Source organism: Sinohyriopsis cumingii, chromosome 16 (genome assembly GCF_028554795.1).
Source record: "Sinohyriopsis cumingii isolate HCF-2022 chromosome 16, ASM2855479v2, whole genome shotgun sequence".
In the NCBI taxonomy this organism is placed as follows: domain Eukaryota; kingdom Metazoa; phylum Mollusca; class Bivalvia; order Unionida; family Unionidae; genus Sinohyriopsis; species Sinohyriopsis cumingii.
The window spans coordinates 22,685,543-22,707,884 of NC_142976.1; the positions used below are offsets into that span (position 1 = coordinate 22,685,543).

Below are 22,342 nucleotides of genomic sequence, written 5' to 3' on the forward strand. Positions count from 1 at the left end.
CTAACTGCACACACCAAATATCATGATCTGTCGTCACATAAAATGACGGAAACTCATAGTCTGTGCTGTTTGTTCTATTGATTTGTCTTAAATAATTGTGAAGACCCAAACCTGCCTTCTCATACTGCAGCAATAGGGAGGAACCCGTGCAGTATCCAACTGGATTTGACTTCTTCGATAAGCAGCAAAAACGGTGCATGTAGGGTTACAAATGATCAGTTAAAACGAATAAATGTGAAGACAAAGACATTGTATGTACATTTATGTGTATCAGTAAAAGTTATATTGTTACTTTATATATAATTACATTTTTCTTTCGTTGTTACGATTGACAACAGGCCAATTGTACAGGTCGTTTTGAATATATACGAATCGAATTTATTTTAAGCCACGCCCACCTGCACTAGTATTCTCTACATGTACTCAATGAATGATGACTATATTTAAAATATAAGATCATTCAGACTCGGACTACTCACGCAAGATTTTAATTACGAACCAAATATTTGACCTTTTATTCATATAAATGAGCTATATTTTTTTTTACTAATGCTTCAAATGAAATAAACTTTAAATGCATAAATAAACATTGTCTACTTACACATCTTGATGTGAATAAATAACAGTAGTGTGCGCATATGTATTAATGTATGATACGACATTTTTGTACCGTTACAATATGGAAATTTGAAATTTGCTCTATAGAATGAAATAAAATAAAGGGAAAATAAACGAGAAAACATGATATGGACATAAGGTGGTCGAACTCACGAGCGTCGAGTTTTTTTTACTACGTTATGCAGCCACTTACAGATGTATTATTAGATAATGCATTAAAGAACGTATAGTCTGTTTTGAGAGTGTATGCATGCACTGTCATTTTAGCATTGACTGTTTAGTATGAAACATATTTGAATTACTTAAAATACACGATAGAATCTAACATCTTCCAGCTGACCAGAGTTATGTATTGGCGTCAGCCGGCGACTTTTTCTCTGATTGGCTTTATATATATATATATATATATATATATATATATATATATATATATATATATATATATATATATATATATAATGAGATTCACCGTTCTGCGCCTTATTGAATGAAAATCAAAATATCATTACATAAAAGAATACTATCAAAATAACGATTTTCTTTATCTATGTATGGTGTTGACCTTAACAGTAAGGATTGACTGGTAATTGTTTTTAATTCATTAAATCATGATCGAAAAATGCTGTGCAAACGTTTGTTATATTCGGATCATAACCTTGTAATGCGTTTCTTTGGTTTATTTATACGTCGTTGAATTTCAAGAAAATAGACAGTCAATTCGTGTAAAGTGCACGTTGTTTGGGTCCGTTTGGGTAAATCAGTTACTACGTCAACATTTTATTTGAACTTTATCCAAGAAAAATACATGAAATTTTGTAGTTCAAAGGAAATTTAATACAAATAAACTTGTCTGTGTCCTACATAATCTACCGACACTCATCCTCTATTTTAGTATTTTTAGTATTTCTGGTTTGCTTTGCGCTGAGCTAATTATTAATATTATTATTATTTTATTTAAATGATGTTAGCTTGAAAGAATATTACATTGGAGGAAATGTATAAAACATCAGTCAGTTTAGATCTATCTCTTTAGGCTTGCAGCGTAATGTACACATCAGGTGGTCCCAGCCTTGGTCATCCGAGTCCTCTATCTAGGTCCGGACGAGATGTAAGCGAGATCTATGAGCGAAATCATTTGAAGAGAGACATGGGTGCTATATCCTTCAAGCGTCAGGTTAGACCTGATGGCAGCCCAATGTTCACGCTGACATCGTGCGAATACTGCTGTAATAATAGCTACTGCAACAAAAACGAATGTGTTAACGGTTTGTATATTTAACTTTTCTACTCTTTAGTTTTCCGTATCAAGCATTACGTACAGCCTCATACATTGTTTAGAATGCGGTGATGGAATACAGTCTGAAAAACACGATTAATTTCAGTTAGAATGTTATGTAATGGCAAGGACACAAGTAGAATATTGAAGCTTATTGTCCAAATAAAATGTCCGATGACGGGTTTCACAAAGATGGGACACATACTGGTGTATATACTAAAACACTATAGTAAGAATGATACCAATGAGACACCTCTGTGTCTTCATCTTTGTGTCCCAAATAATTTCAGGGTTTATTTTCTGTTTCATCTGCAGGATTTATCAGGACTGCTCCACCGACTACCCATACGACAACACAGGCACTAAATACAATACATCACACAAATGCGCCAACGACCCTTGCAACTACAATAGCACTCAAAACACATATGCCTACTACGCATGCGCCAATAACTCTCGCACCCAGACCAGCATCCACTAAACACATACTTAATACGCATGCGCAAACGACCCATGCACCTACAATAGCACTCACAACACCAAAACCTACTACACATGCACCCATAACTCCAGCACACACGTCGGCATCCACTACTCAGAAACGTACTACGCATGCGCCAACGACACATGCACCTATAGTAGTACTCACAACACCAAAACCTACTACACATGCGCCAATAACTGCAGCACCCACATCGGCATCCACAACACATAAACCTACTACGACTGCACCAACAACACAATCTCCAACAACCAAGTCTACAACTCCAGGCTAGTAATTAATTGACTTTTGAATTTATTTAATGTTTGCTTTCTATTTTATAATGTATCAAATATCAACGTTAATACATTGAAAGGTGGTAAAAGAAGATCAATCCACAATTAGAGTGGTGCAAGTAGAACAGGAGTGAGAATAAATAAAATATCCAATGAGCAAACCTTGAACATCAAACAAGGGAATCAACCTTGAACATCAGACAAGGGAATCAACATTGAATTTCAAACAAGGGAATCAACATTGAACATCAAACAAGGGAATCAACCTTGAACATCAAACAAGGGAATCAACACTGAATTTCAAACAAGGGAATCAACATTGAACATCAAACAAGGAAATCAACATTGAACATCAAACAAGGGAATCAACCTTGAACTTCAAACAAGGGAATCAACTTTGAACTTCAAACAAGGGAATCAACCTTGAACTTCAGACAAGGGAATCAACATTGAATTTCAAACAAGGGAATCAACCTTGAAGTTTTGGAACATGTGCCTTACACTTATTTAGTCTGAACACAAATTGCTCATCACAGATAAAGGATGTTCACTGGAAATAAATGCTTGCAATTAAGTCAGTTGCAGCTTTTAACACACAAATTACATGTATATGACTTAATCCTGCATTTCTGTTGCAAAGGCAGATTTTAAAACATTCACAAGAACATTCAACCGTGCACGAAAAGTGTGTCACAAGGTTTTCCACTCACATACTGTAAGAATAGTCACGATTCGTCCGTCCATCAACATTTTTTAAAATTATTTTCAACTTAAGAAATCAAGCATACAAAATTCAAGAACAAAATGGTCCCATTACCTTTGCCCAATAAATAAAACAACAAAAATATCATGACATCAAGGCATTTCAGCTTTATATAAACATTGCCGTCACTTGATCGATATGGCCATCTTTTTTTTCTCTCCACTCTCTGAGATGTGTGTGCAACATTGTTTCTATTGAAGCGCTACATTTCGCAGCACAATTGCCTTTTTCAAGTGTATGTCTCCTGCCTCTGTAAATGACTCTTATATTATAAAAAGAATGAGTTGGCATCAATTACCCACCAATCATAGCCATATGGTTCTATGTGGGCTATGTCCAATCGTCGATTGATCTGAAATAGTTTGTTATCTATATGATTCCAAATAATTATTTTTTTGGGTTAACTTCCCAGACCTATAAGGTAAGAGTTCTTGAGAGCATGTTCACATTCTCTTCGTCATAGTGATACATTCCATCGAGGAAATCGAACAAGTTGATAAATTTCGGATGAGTACAAACACGTATTCGATACTGTTAAGAAGCGAAGAGAACTCTGCGGAATTTAGATACAATTAATATGTAATAAATCAAACTAACAGCATATATCTAAATCTGAAAACAAACATGAAATTACTCTCCTTAATTACTAATTTCTATTTTCATAAAATTCATGAAATTTTTATATTATTTAACAATATATAAACAGTATAAAAAAACAATTAATCAAACAGTGGCCTAAGATTTGCTAGGAACCATGTATATCTGAAAAATACTCAACTCGTTGTGCACTAATTCAGATCAATACACAGTTTCCAATGTTAGAAGATAGTGCCGAAAATATCAAGGCTGATAACTTTCAAAGTATGAAGAATTAAGTTCGAAAAGTATTTACCTAAGAACATGAAATAGGCATCGAGAACCTTTCACAATAACAAAACAAAAATTCCTATGAAAGCTTCATATTCTTTGCTGCTCTATATAAAATTGAACGATTATAGATCAATCGGCTATGTTTATATTTTACGACTACTGCACATAGTAAGTATATACGTGGATTGCATTTATTCAGATATTCACAGATAAAACATCGACACAATGGCAAAATTAGTTTTGAAAACTTATCATTATTACGGTGATAAAACCCACGAGAAATGAACGTAAAATTAAACATCAAATGTGGCCAATTTGCAAGCAATACGATAATGCAATACCTATAATGAAGAGAAAATAACTCTTAGTAATTCTGAGTCTGTTATCCACTTTGTGTATGCATCACGAAAGCAGCTTGCATTGCGTTCACTGCTCCAAATTTGCCGCACCTCACCGCAAATGGACATAGGGAACAGGTGACTAGCGTAACCCTTGTAACCAGAAAAGATATTTTCACGTAACGCATTTCCAAGTCTATGCAAAAGAAAGGCACGTTGATACGAGACAGAGCGCATGGTAAATGAGAGAGAGAGAGAGAGAGAGAGAGAGATAGAGAGACACAGACAGAGAGAGAGAGAGAACTACATATATACTCCAAACAGATCGGAAATTGCTATCCCTGGATTCTCCAGAAAAATGCTTAATAATACTAGGAAGAACTCATATTTATTACAAATAATACTATCATGCTAGTTAGAGAATTTTCAATTCATACCCTCTGGAGATTCAAACTTAGGTCTGCGGATAAGCGGCACCTATCAGTACACACCAGCCCATATTCAAACGACTAAGCACACATCAACAAAGAATGATGCTACTCAGTCGGTGTTATTTTCAAGTGTGCGTAGCAGACACACTAGCATGGCGACCTAGTAATTATTTCTCATCTATCTGTACATTCATTCCGGATTCCTTTTGAAATAAAACAAGGTATATAGGATTAATTATTAAGAATTACAAATATATACCAAGCAGAACGGAATGTGTTATCCCTGCATTATACTGAAGAATGCTTGATAATAATTGGCAGAATTAATACTTAATACAAATAATACTACCATACAGGTTAGATAATTTTTAATTCATACTCGACGGAGATGGAATATTGGCTGGTGCGTGCAGGCATGGCGATACGTGCCGTTTACCCACAAACATTGGTTCGAATCTCCATATAGTACGAATTAAAAATTCTCTAAATTGTATATGTATATATTCCTTTCAATGTTGCTAGATCCAGCAAGGAATCTGGTGTGTCGCCAGATATTGATTAAAATAAATATACAGTAAATGCACAACAAATAAAAGATGGCAGCGAAGAGTTCACAACTAGTTTAAACGGCATACAAAACGTTGAAATAATAAAATGTTATATGACTACTTCAAATGAAAGTATTCTTTTTGAAAATGTTAGACTTACATACAAAGTAATTAGTTGGTACTGGTCTACAAGTTTAAAATGTTTAAATGGTGTAACTGTACATTACATCCTGGATAATTCATTATCTCTGTAATAACAGTGATAACCATATTGCTGGAACCAAAAAGGAAGAAAGAAATAATTATTCAACTTAAGTAATACTGAACAAAATTAATTAAACATTTAATTGAAAATTACGGGTTCCTAAATATAATCAGGTTAACTGCGTGTTCGTATTCTTTTAGACTCTTCGTGGATTATGATATTTGGTTTCAGTGTTCTTAGGCGACGTATCCAATAGGAATCCTTTTCTTTCCTGGCTATGGGTAACTGTAGTTCACGTAGTATGACTGAAATTATTGCAAGCGAAAGAGAAATATTCTGCAACTGGACTTTTGTCCAGCTTCTTTGTCATTCAATCAGGTATGTGAACATGGATCCTTTTGTAGCTTTTGAGCTTCTCCATGATGTTAAAGGCATCAGGTCTTGAATGGGATGAAACGAATTACAATATCTGTTTTGCATCATCTGCCTGGACCATGTGTGTTCAATTCTGCGCTCGTCACTGTGCTAGAGAATGGGTAGCTCTGAAATCATAAGTTTTGTTTTTCGCTTTTTATCGCCAAAAAGACGAAACGGTCTTGGCTTGTGATTTGAGTTAACTTTTCTCTTGCTGGTATGTTTAAGAGAGTTTTCCATATTTCATTTTGTTTGTTCAGGAGGATGAAATTTAGTGTGTCAAAACGATTCCAAGAGATGACACTGTTTCTGGATAATTTGACCTACGCTGTAGTTATCTGGATGGGAGGTCAAGACAAATGGTATCCGATCAATCTTTTCCTTTTCTCTATATTTTAATAGCTCATTGCGGATTGTGTGTTGGCTGTTTGTGTTACCTCCACTATCAGGTCTTTGCAGTAGTGTCGGCTCATCCAATGTTCGAACAACTCGTCAGACCTTTATTAGCATTGTGAGAGTATAGGTATCCTCAGTGTCTTTCTACATGGGATGTTACGAATATAATGTTTTGGATGACAGATGTATGGACGACAATAATGGTGTTTAGCAGTTGGTTGTGTGTAGATGTTTGTGTGATGGTCTATTTTCAACAAGTTTAGTTATTGCATCCAGGAACAAATTTGTTGCGTTAGTGACTTCTGTCAATTTTATTGAATAATGGATGATTCTTGTCTTTCATATAAAGTCATCCCAGATTTTGTTCTGCATTTTGCGTTTTCATTTGATATGTAATTGATGTAGCATAACCACTGGCTTAGTGTACGTTTTGCTCATCCTATACTTTTATCCCCCCCCCCCATCTTCCATTCAGGCCCGGCCCTAGGGCAAAGCGAACGAGGCAAACTGCGTTGGGCCCCACGCTTTCAGGCAATGGAATTTTTGTTTGCTTGGGGCCCCGCACTCATGGGCTGCTGCTTGGTCCCCGCACATCATATGGCCGGCCCTGTTCCCATTAGTAGGTTAGCATATTATGGGTGCTATATTTGTACTTATTGCGGTTCCATCAGTTTTGATGTTGCAACTAGCTTTACACTGTTCTTTGTCACATGGACGTTAGAGTACCATATCAAGAACCATTTTTGTAACGTGGATTTATATTTTAGACAACAATCTATTTGTTATATATTCATGTAGGTGAATAACATGCTAACCACAAATTGTGAGGAAAGGGTACAAATTCTGCTAAACGTGATGCTAAAGAAAACAGAGACAGAAGAGGGACAAACAGGAAGAGCTTAAAAAGGCATCATGCAAATAGCGGAAATGAAATATAGGAAAGAAAGTATTCATACTAACATCAGGATAAACAATGTAGTCAAAACGGAGATTTCTCCAACGAAATACAACTTTAAATGACATAATCTGTGTATCCTGTATGTCTCTATAACAGATTCATTGATATAATATAACACTTTATGAGGGATAACGAGTTCTAATATGTGACCTCTGAACTGCAAAGAGAATATATACAGCATTTAATGGAGTGTTGTTATAAGTTGGTATAAAAAATATTGTTTCGCCTTTCTTTAATATTTACGTCATCTGAATCGTTTAGGATAATTCTTCATTACTATAGTCATAAGGTATCTAAGTTACTATTTCTTATATATCAAGGATTTACTCCAGTCACACAGAAATCAATTGCTACTAGTTCAACGAGGATGTCGACAACTAGAACAACTACACTGACGCCTACAACTTTATCAGCATCGACAACGACGACACCACCCTCGACGAAGTCGATGTCGACAGCTTCAATAGCAACGTTGACCACAAGTGTAGCGTCAACAACACCTCACCCGTCAAGTAAATTACAGGGTTTTGTTTTTCTTGAATTTCAAATTCGTTATTCGAAATCTTATGGAGATCGGGGCGGTTCAATGAAGGCCGGAGGCACTTTCGTCTTTTAAACTGCATACTTCTTTTTCTGTCATATAACAAAAGAATATAACTTCTCTGAAATGGGGAAAAAATAATGAAAGATAAATCGAATGAATTTTCTCCAAAAGACAGATATTGTTGAAATCTGAATGAAAAAGTGTCATGTTATCCGAAGATATATTTGTAACAAGGGCAAATGCACGGCCAAACCAGGGCCCGAACCCAAATATCCCTAACTCTACTGTTTAGCCATCCGAGCTGAAACTCCCAATCCTACCCATTACATTTTCTCCCTATAGTTTGGGACCCGTTCCTGTGTATGAAGATCCAACTTCCACTCAATTGCACCCTCCCTAGCCGGTTAGAGGTACATATGTGGAATCCGACAAATGCAATAGGTCGCTCTACTATTTGAGCCATCCGTGCCGACACCCCTAGCCCAACCTGTTAATACTTAAATTAAAATTTGTAATTATTTAAATATAAAATACAATATGCTCTAGTAATCTGTCTGAGCTTTTGTTTGGGATTTTTTTTTCCTTCTTAGTGCTATTTAACAATAAGGAAAAATTTCAATTTTTTTTCAAACGTACCTGGCATGAAAGTTTTGATGTGTTTCATTTTAAATATAAGCCATATGCAAAAATCAAGACAATGCTCACTAATTCATATATATATATCTATAGTGTTGCGATATTTTGAAACTATTTAGGACAGTTTGAGAGTTTGATTGCTGAAAAACAATTTAAACTAAGATATTAAAGTTAGACAAAAACAAACGTATTTATATAGAAGTGACTAGTCAGTTGATACATTCAGATATTTTCTTCTAAGATCCTCTATGTATCGACGTACACACACACACACGCATATATATATATATATATATATATATATATATATATATATATATATATATATATATATATATATATATATATATATATTGTTTAGTATAATGGGATTAGGAATATATACTGATGTGACGCAATTTATTGATCTTTCTTCGTTCTCCCCTCTTAGCGACATGGGACTCACAGAACCGGAAGTTCTGTCCCCCCAAAAGCTTCATGTGTAAACATGGACGGTGCAATATTTTCCTAAACCCTCTCATCTCACACTACATCCAGCCTATCATCAGATAACGGTTATTAAATTCTTCGGTCACGCATTAATTCACATCGAAATACTCATACATTCTTGTATGGTAAAAAACTTAGTAATAAAAGCACGGTAACAATTGCTTCTCATACATACATCAATAAATTGCGTCACATCAGTACATATTCCTAATCCCATTATACTAAACAATATTACAACAATCAGACGAATTTCTTTACATTACGACTCATACAAAGTTCACAAATATTCAAATATCCATGTACTGATATACCCGTACATCCATATTAACTAATCTTACGCACTTGAACAATTTTCCGAATTCACAATTCAAGCATGTGTATAATCTAACATATAACATGAATAAATGCACTAGTTTACTACGAAGTAACTTAATAGCGAATTACAAAATTAATTCTGACCTCAAGCGAACAACCTACTTAATTCTCTACATAATGCTCTAACTCTTTAATAAAATAAGCATGTAAATTAACAATACAAATGTAAGTATACGTATTACACGATCCTAATAGTTAAGTATACATACTACACATAATTAAAATTATAATGCCGTAATATTCTGAAAAAATCGAGCAAGTAACTTACTGACCTTTACGAAGCTTTGCCTTTCTTTAGAATCTCCTCTCTAAGTTTTCCCGCCAAATTACGATTGGCTTTCTCGGAGTAATGCTATTTGCTCAGCAATCTTCCTAGGAGAACTAAATTTTCGCTTGCTATTGTGAATTAATAATTCGGATCAAAATTGTGTTTAAACCTCCATCTCAATTCCGATTGGATGTCGCTTTGATTCGATCCAATTAAACGTACAGGGTAATGTCCTTTTCGCTGTCTGTCCACGTGGGAACGGATTTAGAACATGCCCTGTGTCCGCCTCGCGGTTCCTCCAATCTTAGTACCACATATATAGGAATAGGAGGTCGCTCGAGCTAACGCATGTGCCGATTAAAGATGCCGGATCTTCTCTCTCGTCAATATATATATATATATATATATATATATATATATATATATATATATATATATATATATATATATATATATATATATATATATATATATATATATATATATATATATATATATATATATATATATATATACACACACACACACACACACACATATATATATATATATATATATATATATATATATATATATATATATATATATATATATATATATATTTACGATTCTATATTCTTGAACTAAGTAATAGAGAAAGCAAAAGACTACAATCAAATGAATCCTAAAATAGTTATGTTACAAGACCAAAATTATCAAATTGTTTGAAGATATTCCAGTATTTAATGTGCTCATGTGCCAATAGTGTTAGACAAGCTGATGTGCTAACAGCCTTGAGTATCACAATGATGTAAAGCAAAATGTCATGGAATGAATTCACACTAATTTATAGAATAGTGATGTAGACACAAATGTGAATAGGTACATTAAAATTGCAATAAATAATTTCAAATTAACTATTACCCTCAAATTATATATGGACAACTAACAATGATTTTCGACACTGAAATTAAAGCACGAATGAAGATTGTTAATTTAGTTTCGTCCTATTTTATAATTATACGTATGACACCAAAAATGCCCTGGACTTAGTTGCATTCAAATGGAAATTACCATCGAACTCGTGAAAAAGGACCAGGTCTTTTTACTTGAATTTGAGCAATTAACCTGTAAAGATCAGGTAGAACATGTAATTTACATGGGATAAAACAAAGGTCATGATCTCAAACCTAATGAATCATGTTGTTTACAAACGATTCTTATTTTTAAGTATAATCAACAATCATAGACAAAAGTTAGCTGTCATATGTGGTTTATCAATCACCCTTATCACAATCACGGACAAATGTTAAACACGCAAAATAGATACACATAACACCTCCCCCCGTAAGTACAAATAAAAATGTAAACAATGAAGCTTTCTATCACATATATGGTGGTAACGATAATAATAATAATAATAATAATAATAATAATAATAATAATAATAATAAGTATTATTATCATTATTATTATTATTATTATTATTATTATTATTATTATTATTATCATTATTATTACAGAGACTAGAACTAACAAAAAGGAAGAAAAATGACAATTATGCAAGTCAATGAATAATGAACTTAACAGGAAAATTATAGTTATTTTTTAAATGAAAAATACTCGGTCTGAACTATAATGAATTTAATTTGCGTCTATGTCCCCTTTTGGACTCCTTTCGGTTTAAGCTGCATCGTTTCAGTATTCTTAGGAGGCTTATATTGTATGCTTCTTTCCTGGTTGCAGGCAGCTACAGTTTGCATAATATCACTGAAAAGTAATGTACGCGGTAGAGAAATAGCCTGCAACTGTTCGCTTTTGTCCAGCTTCTCTCTCAACCAGTCAGACAAGTGAAAATGTATCCTTTATGTAGCATCAGATCGTTAATGTGATGAGATAAATTACATTCCTTATTTTGCGTCTTCTGTTTTGACCGTATGTGTTGAACGTTAGCTAGTCACTGTGCTAGAGAATGTGTTGGTCTAAAAACATATGTTACCATTTTTCCACTTTATATCGCCAAAAGGTCAAACTTGTCTTGGTTTGTGATTGGAGTTTGCTTTGCTCTAAGATGTTTACCAGGTGTTTCGGTATGCAGTTGGTTTCTGGAGGTTGTTCGGAAGGGTTCACTTTAACATATCAAATGGTACTAGGACAAAATGGTAGCGGACAAAATGGTATGGACAAATGTTAAGTGTACCATAATGTCCCATACCATTTTGTCCGTGCCATTTTGTCCGCACCATTTTATCCATACCGATTTGTCCAATACCATTATGTCCAATTAACATTTTGTCCATTCCATTTTGTCCGTACCATTTTGTCCGCTACCATTTGGTCCGGCCACCTATCAAATGAGTCCTCGATAAGCCACAAAGAGCTATGTACCACGAGAAATTTTGTGCCACGGTATACTGTTTCATTTCTCAACGTTCTACGATACGCACCACGGTACACAACAATTATACGAAGTTAAGGACAAAGAGTTTCGTATTCTGAGACAGAGTCTTAACATTATTTTAAGAATATTTTCATCTGTCAATGGCTGGAAAATACGTCTTGCGCTGATTTGTAGTGCAAAATAACGCCACATTATAGCCATTATATTACTTGACAACCTATAACTATCATGACAATATGACATATATCCGTTCAAAAGAAAATCACTGGCCCCCTAATAAAAGTCACCTTTTTAATTAACCCATGTGAGATGAATTCGTTATGTGTATATTAAATGGAATATAAGTCGTCGTCTAAAAGACTGTAACTAGAGTTGGATGATTAAGCTTGCATTACAGCTGAAACCGTGTAAAACATACTAAAAGACTGCAAGTAAAGTGAGTTGATTAAGCTTGCATTACAGTTGAAACCGTGTGAAATACACTAAAAGACTGTAACTACAGTGAGTTGATTAAGCTTGCATTACAGCTGAAACCGTGTAAAATACACTTTGCTAACATTAGACAGATTGTTGAGAAAATAAAGAAGCGTTGAAAGCAAAGCTTACAGTTTCCTAGCTATGTTATTTATCTAACAGACAGGGAAACTAAATATTTGTCAGTGAGAGCCAGAAAACATCAAAAGACACTAACTCAACAGTGAGAACATATTTAGTGGATTTGAGAAATTAGGTACAATTCAAATACAGAACATATATTCTCCCGAAAATGTTAAGATGATTCTCGGTCTTAGATAGGAACATATTTCCGTAACTCATTAACATAAAGTAGAAAATAATTAAAAATGACATTTATTGTTATGTTTCGAACCGAACTATTTCAATAATTTTGGATTTCAATTATAGAAAGTATTCATACTAAACAAGTGTTGACGTCAAGGTGTTGGTTTTCTTAATTTAAATTCCAATACTACTACTACTACTATTACTATATGATGATACAATCTTCTTGATTGTTTTAAATGTGTGTGTATTTTGTTTCAATATCTACCCTGAGTAACGTTCATCTTATTCATCACGGACACAATCCATATAAACCATCTGTTTGACGCTATGTCGATAGAACCACGACAGGAACATAAATGTTATACAGAATAAGGACCAAGAATGTAATGAAAATAGAAATTTCTCCTATGAATACAATCTGAAGAAAAAAAAATATCCTTAACCTGAACGTTCCTAACACGGGTTGGCTGAGATAAAAAGAACTCAATGTATGAGAGTGGATGAGTTATAACATGACTTATGAGGTGCAGTGCGAATATATGTATAGCATTTAACAGGGTGTCGTTATGATAGGTTGGTATAAAAGTAATGTTTCACTTTTCTCTAATGAATACAATCTCTGTATCATTTAGGGAAATTGTTCTTTGCTATAGTCATAAGGTAATTAACCTAATATTTCTTATATTTCAACGATTTACTCCAGTAACACAGAAATCAGTAGCTACTACTACAACGATGATGTCATCATCTGGAACAACCACAATGATACCAACAACATTATCAACATCAACAACAACGGTACCACTCTCGACCACACCCACAGCGTCATTAAGAACTTTGACTACAAGTGTCGCGTCAACACCACCTCAACCATCAAGTAAACTACACAGTTTTATTTTTCTTGAATTCCAGATTCTTTATCCGAAATCTCGTGATGACTGGGGTGATTCAATGAATGCTGAAGACAGTTTCGTTTTTTATTTTTTTTTATTTTATAATTATTTCTCTTTTGTGATATATAAAAGAGTATACATTTTCTGAAACGTTATGAAATGGGAAGAAATGATAAAATATAATTCATAAAACAAATTGTCTAAACGACAAATGTTGAAATCTGAATGACAAAGGAGTATTATCAGAAGATATAAACAAGATAGATATTGTGATTATTTTAAACAGGCATATGCTCTAGTAAACCGCTTCATGAACTTTTGAAAGAATTGTTTTGATATTTAAATATACCGACATAAATTGTTTATTGTTATTATTATTATTATTATTATTATTATTATTATTGTTGTTGTTATTATTAATTTTCCAAAAAAGAGCCTGACATGAAATTTCGAATACTTACAATGTTAAATATAAGGCATATACAAAAACCATGACAGAGCTTACTAAATCCTATGTAGATCCATATTATTGCATATCTTAATGTTTTAATTTATTATACACACATCACATTATCTCATTTCCATAATTGTTTATCGATTTATAGAGGTTATATCAAGATATAATTGCTTTCATGCGTGGCGATCTGATTTCAGCAATCTGCTTTGTCTGCAGTCAACAGGGCTGTTCTTACAATTCGTGTACAGGTGCAACACCTTATTGTTTGAATTTTTTGGACCACAACGCTGACGGAAACAAACAAGAAACAAAAAGGTAATACTGCATTGAAAGCAATTTTCCAACGTGTTTAATTAGTCACTTGTTCATGTGTACCAAGAGCTATAGGTATGGAAAAATTATTCCGAATTTTTACCTCATTCACAGGTACAAACATATGCTATTTTACTGATATGAAACATTTCTTCGCGAACTATTAGCATGCAAAAACTAGTAATGACTGTTGTGGATATTCGTCATATGCCAATTTAAAGGCTACAAAGAATTGCACAGGATACGATATTTATTTCTGGAAGGAGCACATCATCAAAGTATGTTCAGTCCGATATAAACATTTAGCACAAATTTGCGGCAAGTCAGGATGTTAGTACACCTTCGAAATTAAACCAAAAGTTATACTTACTTTGGACCCAAGTGTATTAGACATGAGCTTTAGTAGTTTGATAAGGTTTCTAAACATGTTCTGGCCTGATGACCTGGACGCATCCCTATGGCGTATCAGACTCCACCGATTCAGAACAAAAGACGTATCCTGTTTTTGTATATTTGCCACAATTATGAACCGATTCTTTTATCTTTGGCACATAAGAATTGCACTTTTGTATCCGAAACAATTTAAGTCAACAGTTTATTCATCAAAATTCATATTATCGTGCTACATCCGGCAGGAAATTTGGAAGCCGAAAGTTTAGAAAACAAATAATACAAAATGTTCAAAATCACGACCATAAAAGGAAACATAAATTCATAGATTTGCATGCTTATATGAAATAACTCCTGTTATAGTAGGAGAAACGAACCATGTATACATTTCGTTTGCCATTCACAATAAGTGCTGCATATTCTGACGTTACAATACATGATGGCTAAGATATGAGAGGAAACGAAAACATGCCAAAGTTGTCTCATACCTTCTAATGTCAAGAGGAGCTCAAGAAATACTTTAAGATGTCTCTTTATTTGCTTGTAAAGTCTGTGGATTTTATTTTAGAACCATCAAACATAATGAAAGAGTTACAATACTTCATTTTTCTTACGCATGTAGTTATAGTTCCCTGTATTCATAAGAAATACCAAATCAACGAAAACTCTCAGGACCGAAATCAGTTGAGAAGTGATTAAAATTTGGTGGGTTTTCTGGTTATTGAGATCTACAGTTTCACCTTAAAATCAGATGTGATCATGTGTCGTCTCGCACACATGTTCATCCTTCTAGTGAGATGTGACAAGGTGTTATCTCTCACACAACGTCGTTATTAAAATGAGATGTGAGCAAGTGTCGTCTCGGACACAAGTTCGTGATTCAAATGAGACGTAATCAGGTGTCATCTCTCAGACATGTTCATCATTTAAATGAGATGTTGTCAGGTGTCTGCTCGCAAAGAACTTCGTGTTTCAAAATGAGATGCGATCAGGTAAGTCTTAGGCACAAGCTAATCCTTAAAATGAGATGTAATCAGGTTTTCTCTCAGAACAAGATAATTCTTAAAAGGCGATAGAATCAGGCGTCGCCTCGCACAAAATTTCATGCTACTATGGTCTGAAAAGGCATCAATAATATGTGCATTTTGAAAGAGACAGTTGCAACAAGTACGATTTTATAGCATCTGCGAATGTTTGGACTTTCTATCTCAATGTTATCACTTTGTTTGGCTTTAGGCTGTTTAACGATCTATGACAGGCCACTTGCACTTATTAAGTAGTGTTAAGAGGTTGAATTTAGAGTAAAACTGACTTTTGAGACTGAAACGTTCTTTCAGTTTTCAGGGTAGATTGGGCCTTAGTTTTCTGAGTGAAAATTTGTTGCAATTGCTACGAGTTTATGCTCACAGAAATAATTACCATAAAAGAGTAAAATGCAGCAAGCTTTATAAAATTCAACAAATAATTTATTTTCTTAAAATACAATGTGAAAATGTAAAACGGGAAACATACGGTATTGCGAATAAATCCCAAATGATCTAAAAGTTACAGACAAAGTCCTAACAATAAATTTTAATGAGAATCCAGATTAAGTCTAACGCTGAAAGTGTTGATGTACATGTAATGGCTCGTACAGTGTTAATGTGCATGCAGTCTTTTGTTGTATTACTATAATGTAATCCAAGAAGAAATCCTTATTTGAAATTTAAGTGTAAATTCAAATCTCTATTGTCAAAAATGTTGTCAGAGCACTTTTGTATTTCCAGTGAAGAAATAATTTGAATAATTCCAAATCAAATACTGTACACAACAATAACTTGATTCTGCTCAGATGTTAAAACACGAATGAAAAATATGACAAGTTTATATAGTTCTCTACTTGCCTCGGGGCATTTTCGTTAAAAAAATACCATTACCTAACTGAAATTAACATTCTAGATACTTCTTAATGTTTACAACATAAATGTTAGTTATAATTAGAAAGTCTGGTTACTAAAATTATAACGTATAACTTGGTATATGTCAGGTACGCCGGAGGAATCCCATTTACCTAGACCCAGACCCAAATAATCATGCTTACTTCTATTAATAATGATCATAATATTAAATTCATACATATCGATGACATTTTAGCTCTGTATTAATTGTTTACAAAACAAAGCAAAAATATCAATAATTCAGGTCGAAGAGAAAATAAACTTGGTTTTGGACAAGGTTAAGTCCAACATAATAGCATATCATGAAATAAAATTTAAAAAATTTTAAAAAATAACTAACAAACAATCCAATTTAAATATACATAACACAATAAAAAGTGTAAAACTTGGGTCTAGAAACGTGATTCAGCTTCAAGTGCATTTTGATTTACTGAGGTTCAGGTCTTGGGAGGTTTCACTTTACTAATAATATTCAAGAATGTGTAATCCTCCTCGCCCTCAAGGTTCCGTAGTAAAGAAAATGTCGAGCACAATATTGGAACTCCGACTCGCCTTTCCAGATCACTCACGTCACACCTCTGTCCAGTTGTGTTCGTGTCTCGAATCCGCCAACGTGGTTATGTGAGAAAGCTCTCCAGTAGTTTCCCATGGGTTGGTGGCTCGTTCGGTGGTTTCGGGTTCTTCTTCCATCAAAAATATTGGTCGCCGTGTATATCCTATCTTGTGCTGAAACATGACCTTAAGCTCATAAAACCACAAATTAAACCAATAAAAACGAATGAGGTAATTCAAATTAAAATGAAAATAGTGAGGTAAAAACCCACATAAACGTTTATTCCTGACATTATTAAAACATTTTTGTTACGTAAGAGATTGTTGAAAATACGTAACTGTGACCTTCAGTTTTAATCTCATACGGTTGTGTGGTACGAGGCCACGCTGTCGCTGGATGCTTGGTGTCACTTCCTATTTTGAAAAGCTGCTGTTTCTATCTATAATCTAGTCTACGGATTGGCAAATTAAAACTAAACCACCGAAGTGTTAAAGTTCCAAACTGTCCACAATTATACAGATGCAAATGGAGATACGAAGAAGTAGACAGTGATGTCTAACATCCGGAGTCTGAGATATACAATCCTGTGAGGCCAGGTCATTCAGAATTATATCAGTGCAACTTAGGACATCCCTATCATCATCATCATCATCATCATCATCAATTAAATTATTTTGTCATATTTCTAACGCCATAGCAACAATGTTGGTTAAAAACTAATATTCTTCTATTTGAGGAATTCATATATTTTCAGGTTAGTTTCCTTAGACATTAAGCACAGTGCCACGTAGTTAGCAAATCGAAGTAAACTGTAAAATGGGAAAATCAATGTCTGTCTGTCATTAGAAGTTTCAAAAATAGATGACATATTAATCAATTCTCTCAGGAAAAAAAAAACAGTATATTTAATTGAACAGTCATGGAGTTATTTTACTGTTCATTCTATTCAATGGAATATTTTGTGGTTCTGACTTGAGTGTTATGAATATTTTACTCATTACCCACAATCCTTAGAGCCCTTAAAGACTTTATCAATCTGTTAAGGAAGATTAGATGGTAATGGGCAAGATTTGACACTGCATTCGTACTCATTTTTGATGAGTCAGCAATATGATCTTGTCTATTATCAGCTTGACTAATGATTACTTACATGAATTCAGAGACAAAGTTTCTAAAGTTTAGCTATAAGGTATATTGTTTTTTGCTATTGTTGACCAATTTTCCATACGTGTTTATTTATTCTGAAAATGACTTCTTATGTATCTTACAACACACCTTTATTGCCAGGTGCGGAAGTGAATTGGAGTGTGAGATGGACTGGTATAACGTGACTGCATTGAGCGATATCTGCAGCGTATATGAACCATGGCAGCTGTACTCATTGAAGTTCTCTTGTACGTACTGCTGTGTCAGAAACTATTGTAACAGAGACACGAACCCGCCTCGTGAAACGCTGTACTATCCTAAGAGGCAAAATAGCTAATGTGTCATCAATATGTCCTGCCTAAAATGCTACGTGTGAATGAATTACATCTATTAATACAACATTTTATTCATTTAACCCATATCTTCCGAACAACATATACTACACTCGTACCATTGTTCAAATACTTGCATTATACAGAGACTGGAGAAAAAAAAATATGTGACAAGAACATCCAAATCACAGAAAGAGATTATAAATCGATTACGCCAATATTACGAGATTCCTAGAGACTAAAATTTATTACAGAACGTTGAAAGATGGGTTAACAATCCTATGGGTGTGGCGGAGGGGGACTATTATTGTGCACGCGCAAATAAGAGGTTTTATGAAAACGTTTGAAAAATGCTTGCGAAGTGTTCGTCTTAAAAAATGTTACATTTACAGGTACGTATTAATAACAATGACTTGATCGAATACGCATCTGGAGCCATGTGGCAAATGTGTATGTAATATTGCAAAAAATAGCAGCATCAAGTGAAAGTTTCTGTTTATATTACATTAGAGGAAAAGTTCGGAAAAATTACCAACAGTTGCACGTACGTATAAAACGTCAAAACTTTGATGAATAAGGTGTACACAGCATGATACGGAAACCATGTGGAAATCAATTTATATCTCATAATTGCGACGTAATATTTTGTAATTACAGTATAGCTATCCGTAATTACAAGCTACCCGAATCGTAATTACGAAATACTAATCCGTATGTACGAGATTAATAATTCGTCATTTCAAGTTGGTAAGTCGTAATTACTAGATAGCTAAGTTTGATCAGATATCAGCACTACAAGCTTCATATCACTGTATTGTATCTTTAAAAATGTATATATAAATCCCCCTCGGAAACTCCCATATATATGACTTTGTCAGAGGTCTATAGAGACAGTGTCTTCAAATAGACAGTCAAGTTGATGAAATCTGCATTTTGTAAATCAAAACATTATCCCAGTCTAGCAGTCTGGACCAAAACCCACCACAGTGCATTTTGCTTTGTTGAATCAAAGAGACCTTGTGCTCTCTTTCTGTAAAAGCAAATTAATTGTTGCTAACGTATTCCAGCTGATGAAAAGGAGAAGATAAGATTAGCAAAATTTGTATATTATCTTAGACAAAGGGCCAATCAAAAGAATGAGACAATACATATGATGTTTGTTAAGAAGGAGTTGAAAATCGGGTTAACGTCTGGGAGATAGAGAAATGATAACTTTACCTATACATTTTCAGATAATTTGTAGACAGTTAATTAATGTAGTTGATGTGTTATGATATAAAAGTGATGATACTGTACATAATAGTACCATGACGATTAGTATCGTGATAATGATACTAGCAACACTATTGATGGGATGCAAGGATTTGGGTGATGCTTACTACTACCACTACTACTACTACTACCACTAGTAATACCACTACTACTCTTACTACCACTACTACTACTACTACTACTACTACTACCACTACTACTACTACAATAAGCAGTAATAAAGGAGGGTTTGACTTTGCCTTAAAAAACAAATGCTGAGTTACGGAGCAGCAACGTTTGTTACCCCCACCAAAGAACTCTTAAGTTGGTGGTGGTATATCCATGTATATATCAGTCAAATTAGTGTAGTATGGCTTTTATAGTGAGCCGACCAGCAGAGATCACCAACAGCACAAACAATTAGAGAATAGGTTTCTTTATGGAATTCAATCATATACAATAATTGCTAACAATCTTTATTGATGGGGTCTTGAAGCGATATGGGGAAGTCTTCAGACCACGTCGAATGTAACACGTTTTGGCGTGAACTTGCCTACTACTCTGAAGACGAGACCGCAAAAATACATCGTCATCCGGAGTTATTCGATCATATGTTTCCGGTTACCATCAACATCTGGCTCGCCTAGGCGGAACGGACCTAACCACATACAATTGGGCTCGTGGTCCTTACCTCACGATATGGGTGGATGCCGCTCTCCACTATCGATAGATATATTGTTTGAACTGTTTTTTAGCGTATCGGAAGAACAATTTATGGAATATGTAGATGTGCTTGTGGATGATCAGTACGAAACCTGGCAGATTAGCAGCTATGGTACTTGCGCCAGTGCATCCATTAAAGGAGGACATCGATCAGGGTTTATATGAGAGCCTGTGTCAACCGTTCGGACGTTGGGCAGGCTAGCGAAGCATATGGAACAGCTTATGCGGATTCCACTCCTAACTTTTTGATGAGAACTACGTAGCTCTAGGACCGACTTTGGGCCAGGAGAGCATTTATTTTTTGCATCGCTAGTGAATACCGCCACAAATACAGTACTTCAGTTGCCCATATTTCGTTCGTGCGCATCATAACATTTTTCATTTCATTTAAAATGAGGATGAACTCTTCCTCAGACTGGAGGGCCCGCGAGCCTACCTATTCTATAGAGGTCACCTTATCCGCAGCAATGATCCGAAATACGATCATCGTTTTTAGCTTTGATGGACGACGGTGAACTGTCCAGCCAGCGAGAAGAGCTCACCCTACAAGTGACACACCTTCCAAAGGTATAGTGAGCGCGGCATTCACAATTGTGGAAACCGCACCCACATTTGGCATCCCGACCCATGTGGGTACAGTGCAAACTCTTGCCGCCATACCGTCAACAGTGTTGACCAATCGTCCATAGTTTTTGCAGAGAGACGTTCTCTGCTCGATCTCTGCATTAAGCTGAACCTCGACATCACCAGTCTTCTTTAGAAGTTGTTTTGGGGGTCTTCCTGGGGTTACACAATGAATAGTGAGATATGTTATAATTTAATATCGAGAGAACATGTCTAAGTCGTAAAAGTTACTATTTAATAAGTAGTAAAACCTTGACTAGAAATACAGATCCTGCTCAAGTTTGTACCATTCTGATATAAAATAGTATCGTGCGTCAGAAATTTAAATGGTGGATTTATAACCAATTGGACCCATTGTTACCTTTTCATAGCCCACCACTTCTGTTGTATTCAGAACGATTAAAGGGTCTTCGCACTCTTGTAGCCGCGCAAAGGAAATGTCTAACCTACTACCGGAGCCTCTCAAGTTGAAAAGAAACCACAAGCATAAAGATGCATGTGCTCTCCGCTATCAAGATAACTTAAAGACTTTTGGCAGTTGCCATAATCGGATTACCTCTAGAGTAAACAAGATGAAGTCGAACACCTTCTGATGCAAATGGAAAATTAGCCACTGAAGTTAAAGGGGTTACAAAGTGTGGGTCGTACAGCTGCA

The 22,342-nt window shown here is 34.7% G+C and overlaps 1 protein-coding gene across 2 annotated transcripts in view; it reads left to right on the forward strand.

Annotated features, from left to right (window-relative positions):
- The window catches only part of LOC149780067 (uncharacterized), a 74,249-nt gene extending 55,093 nt beyond the window's left edge, over positions 1–19,156 (forward strand). For both annotated transcript variants that reach the window (XM_089936309.1, XM_089936310.1), the window contains 5 exons: positions 1,652–1,883; positions 7,915–8,106; positions 13,773–13,946; positions 14,617–14,734; positions 18,899–19,156. In XM_089936309.1, coding sequence (XP_089792435.1) covers positions 1,652–1,883; positions 7,915–8,106; positions 13,773–13,946; positions 14,617–14,734; positions 18,899–19,094 — 912 coding nt within the window. In that variant the 3' untranslated portion in view covers positions 19,095–19,156. The remainder of the gene's footprint in view (positions 1–1,651; positions 1,884–7,914; positions 8,107–13,772; positions 13,947–14,616; positions 14,735–18,898) is intronic.
- The last annotated feature ends 3,186 nt before the right edge of the window (positions 19,157–22,342 follow it).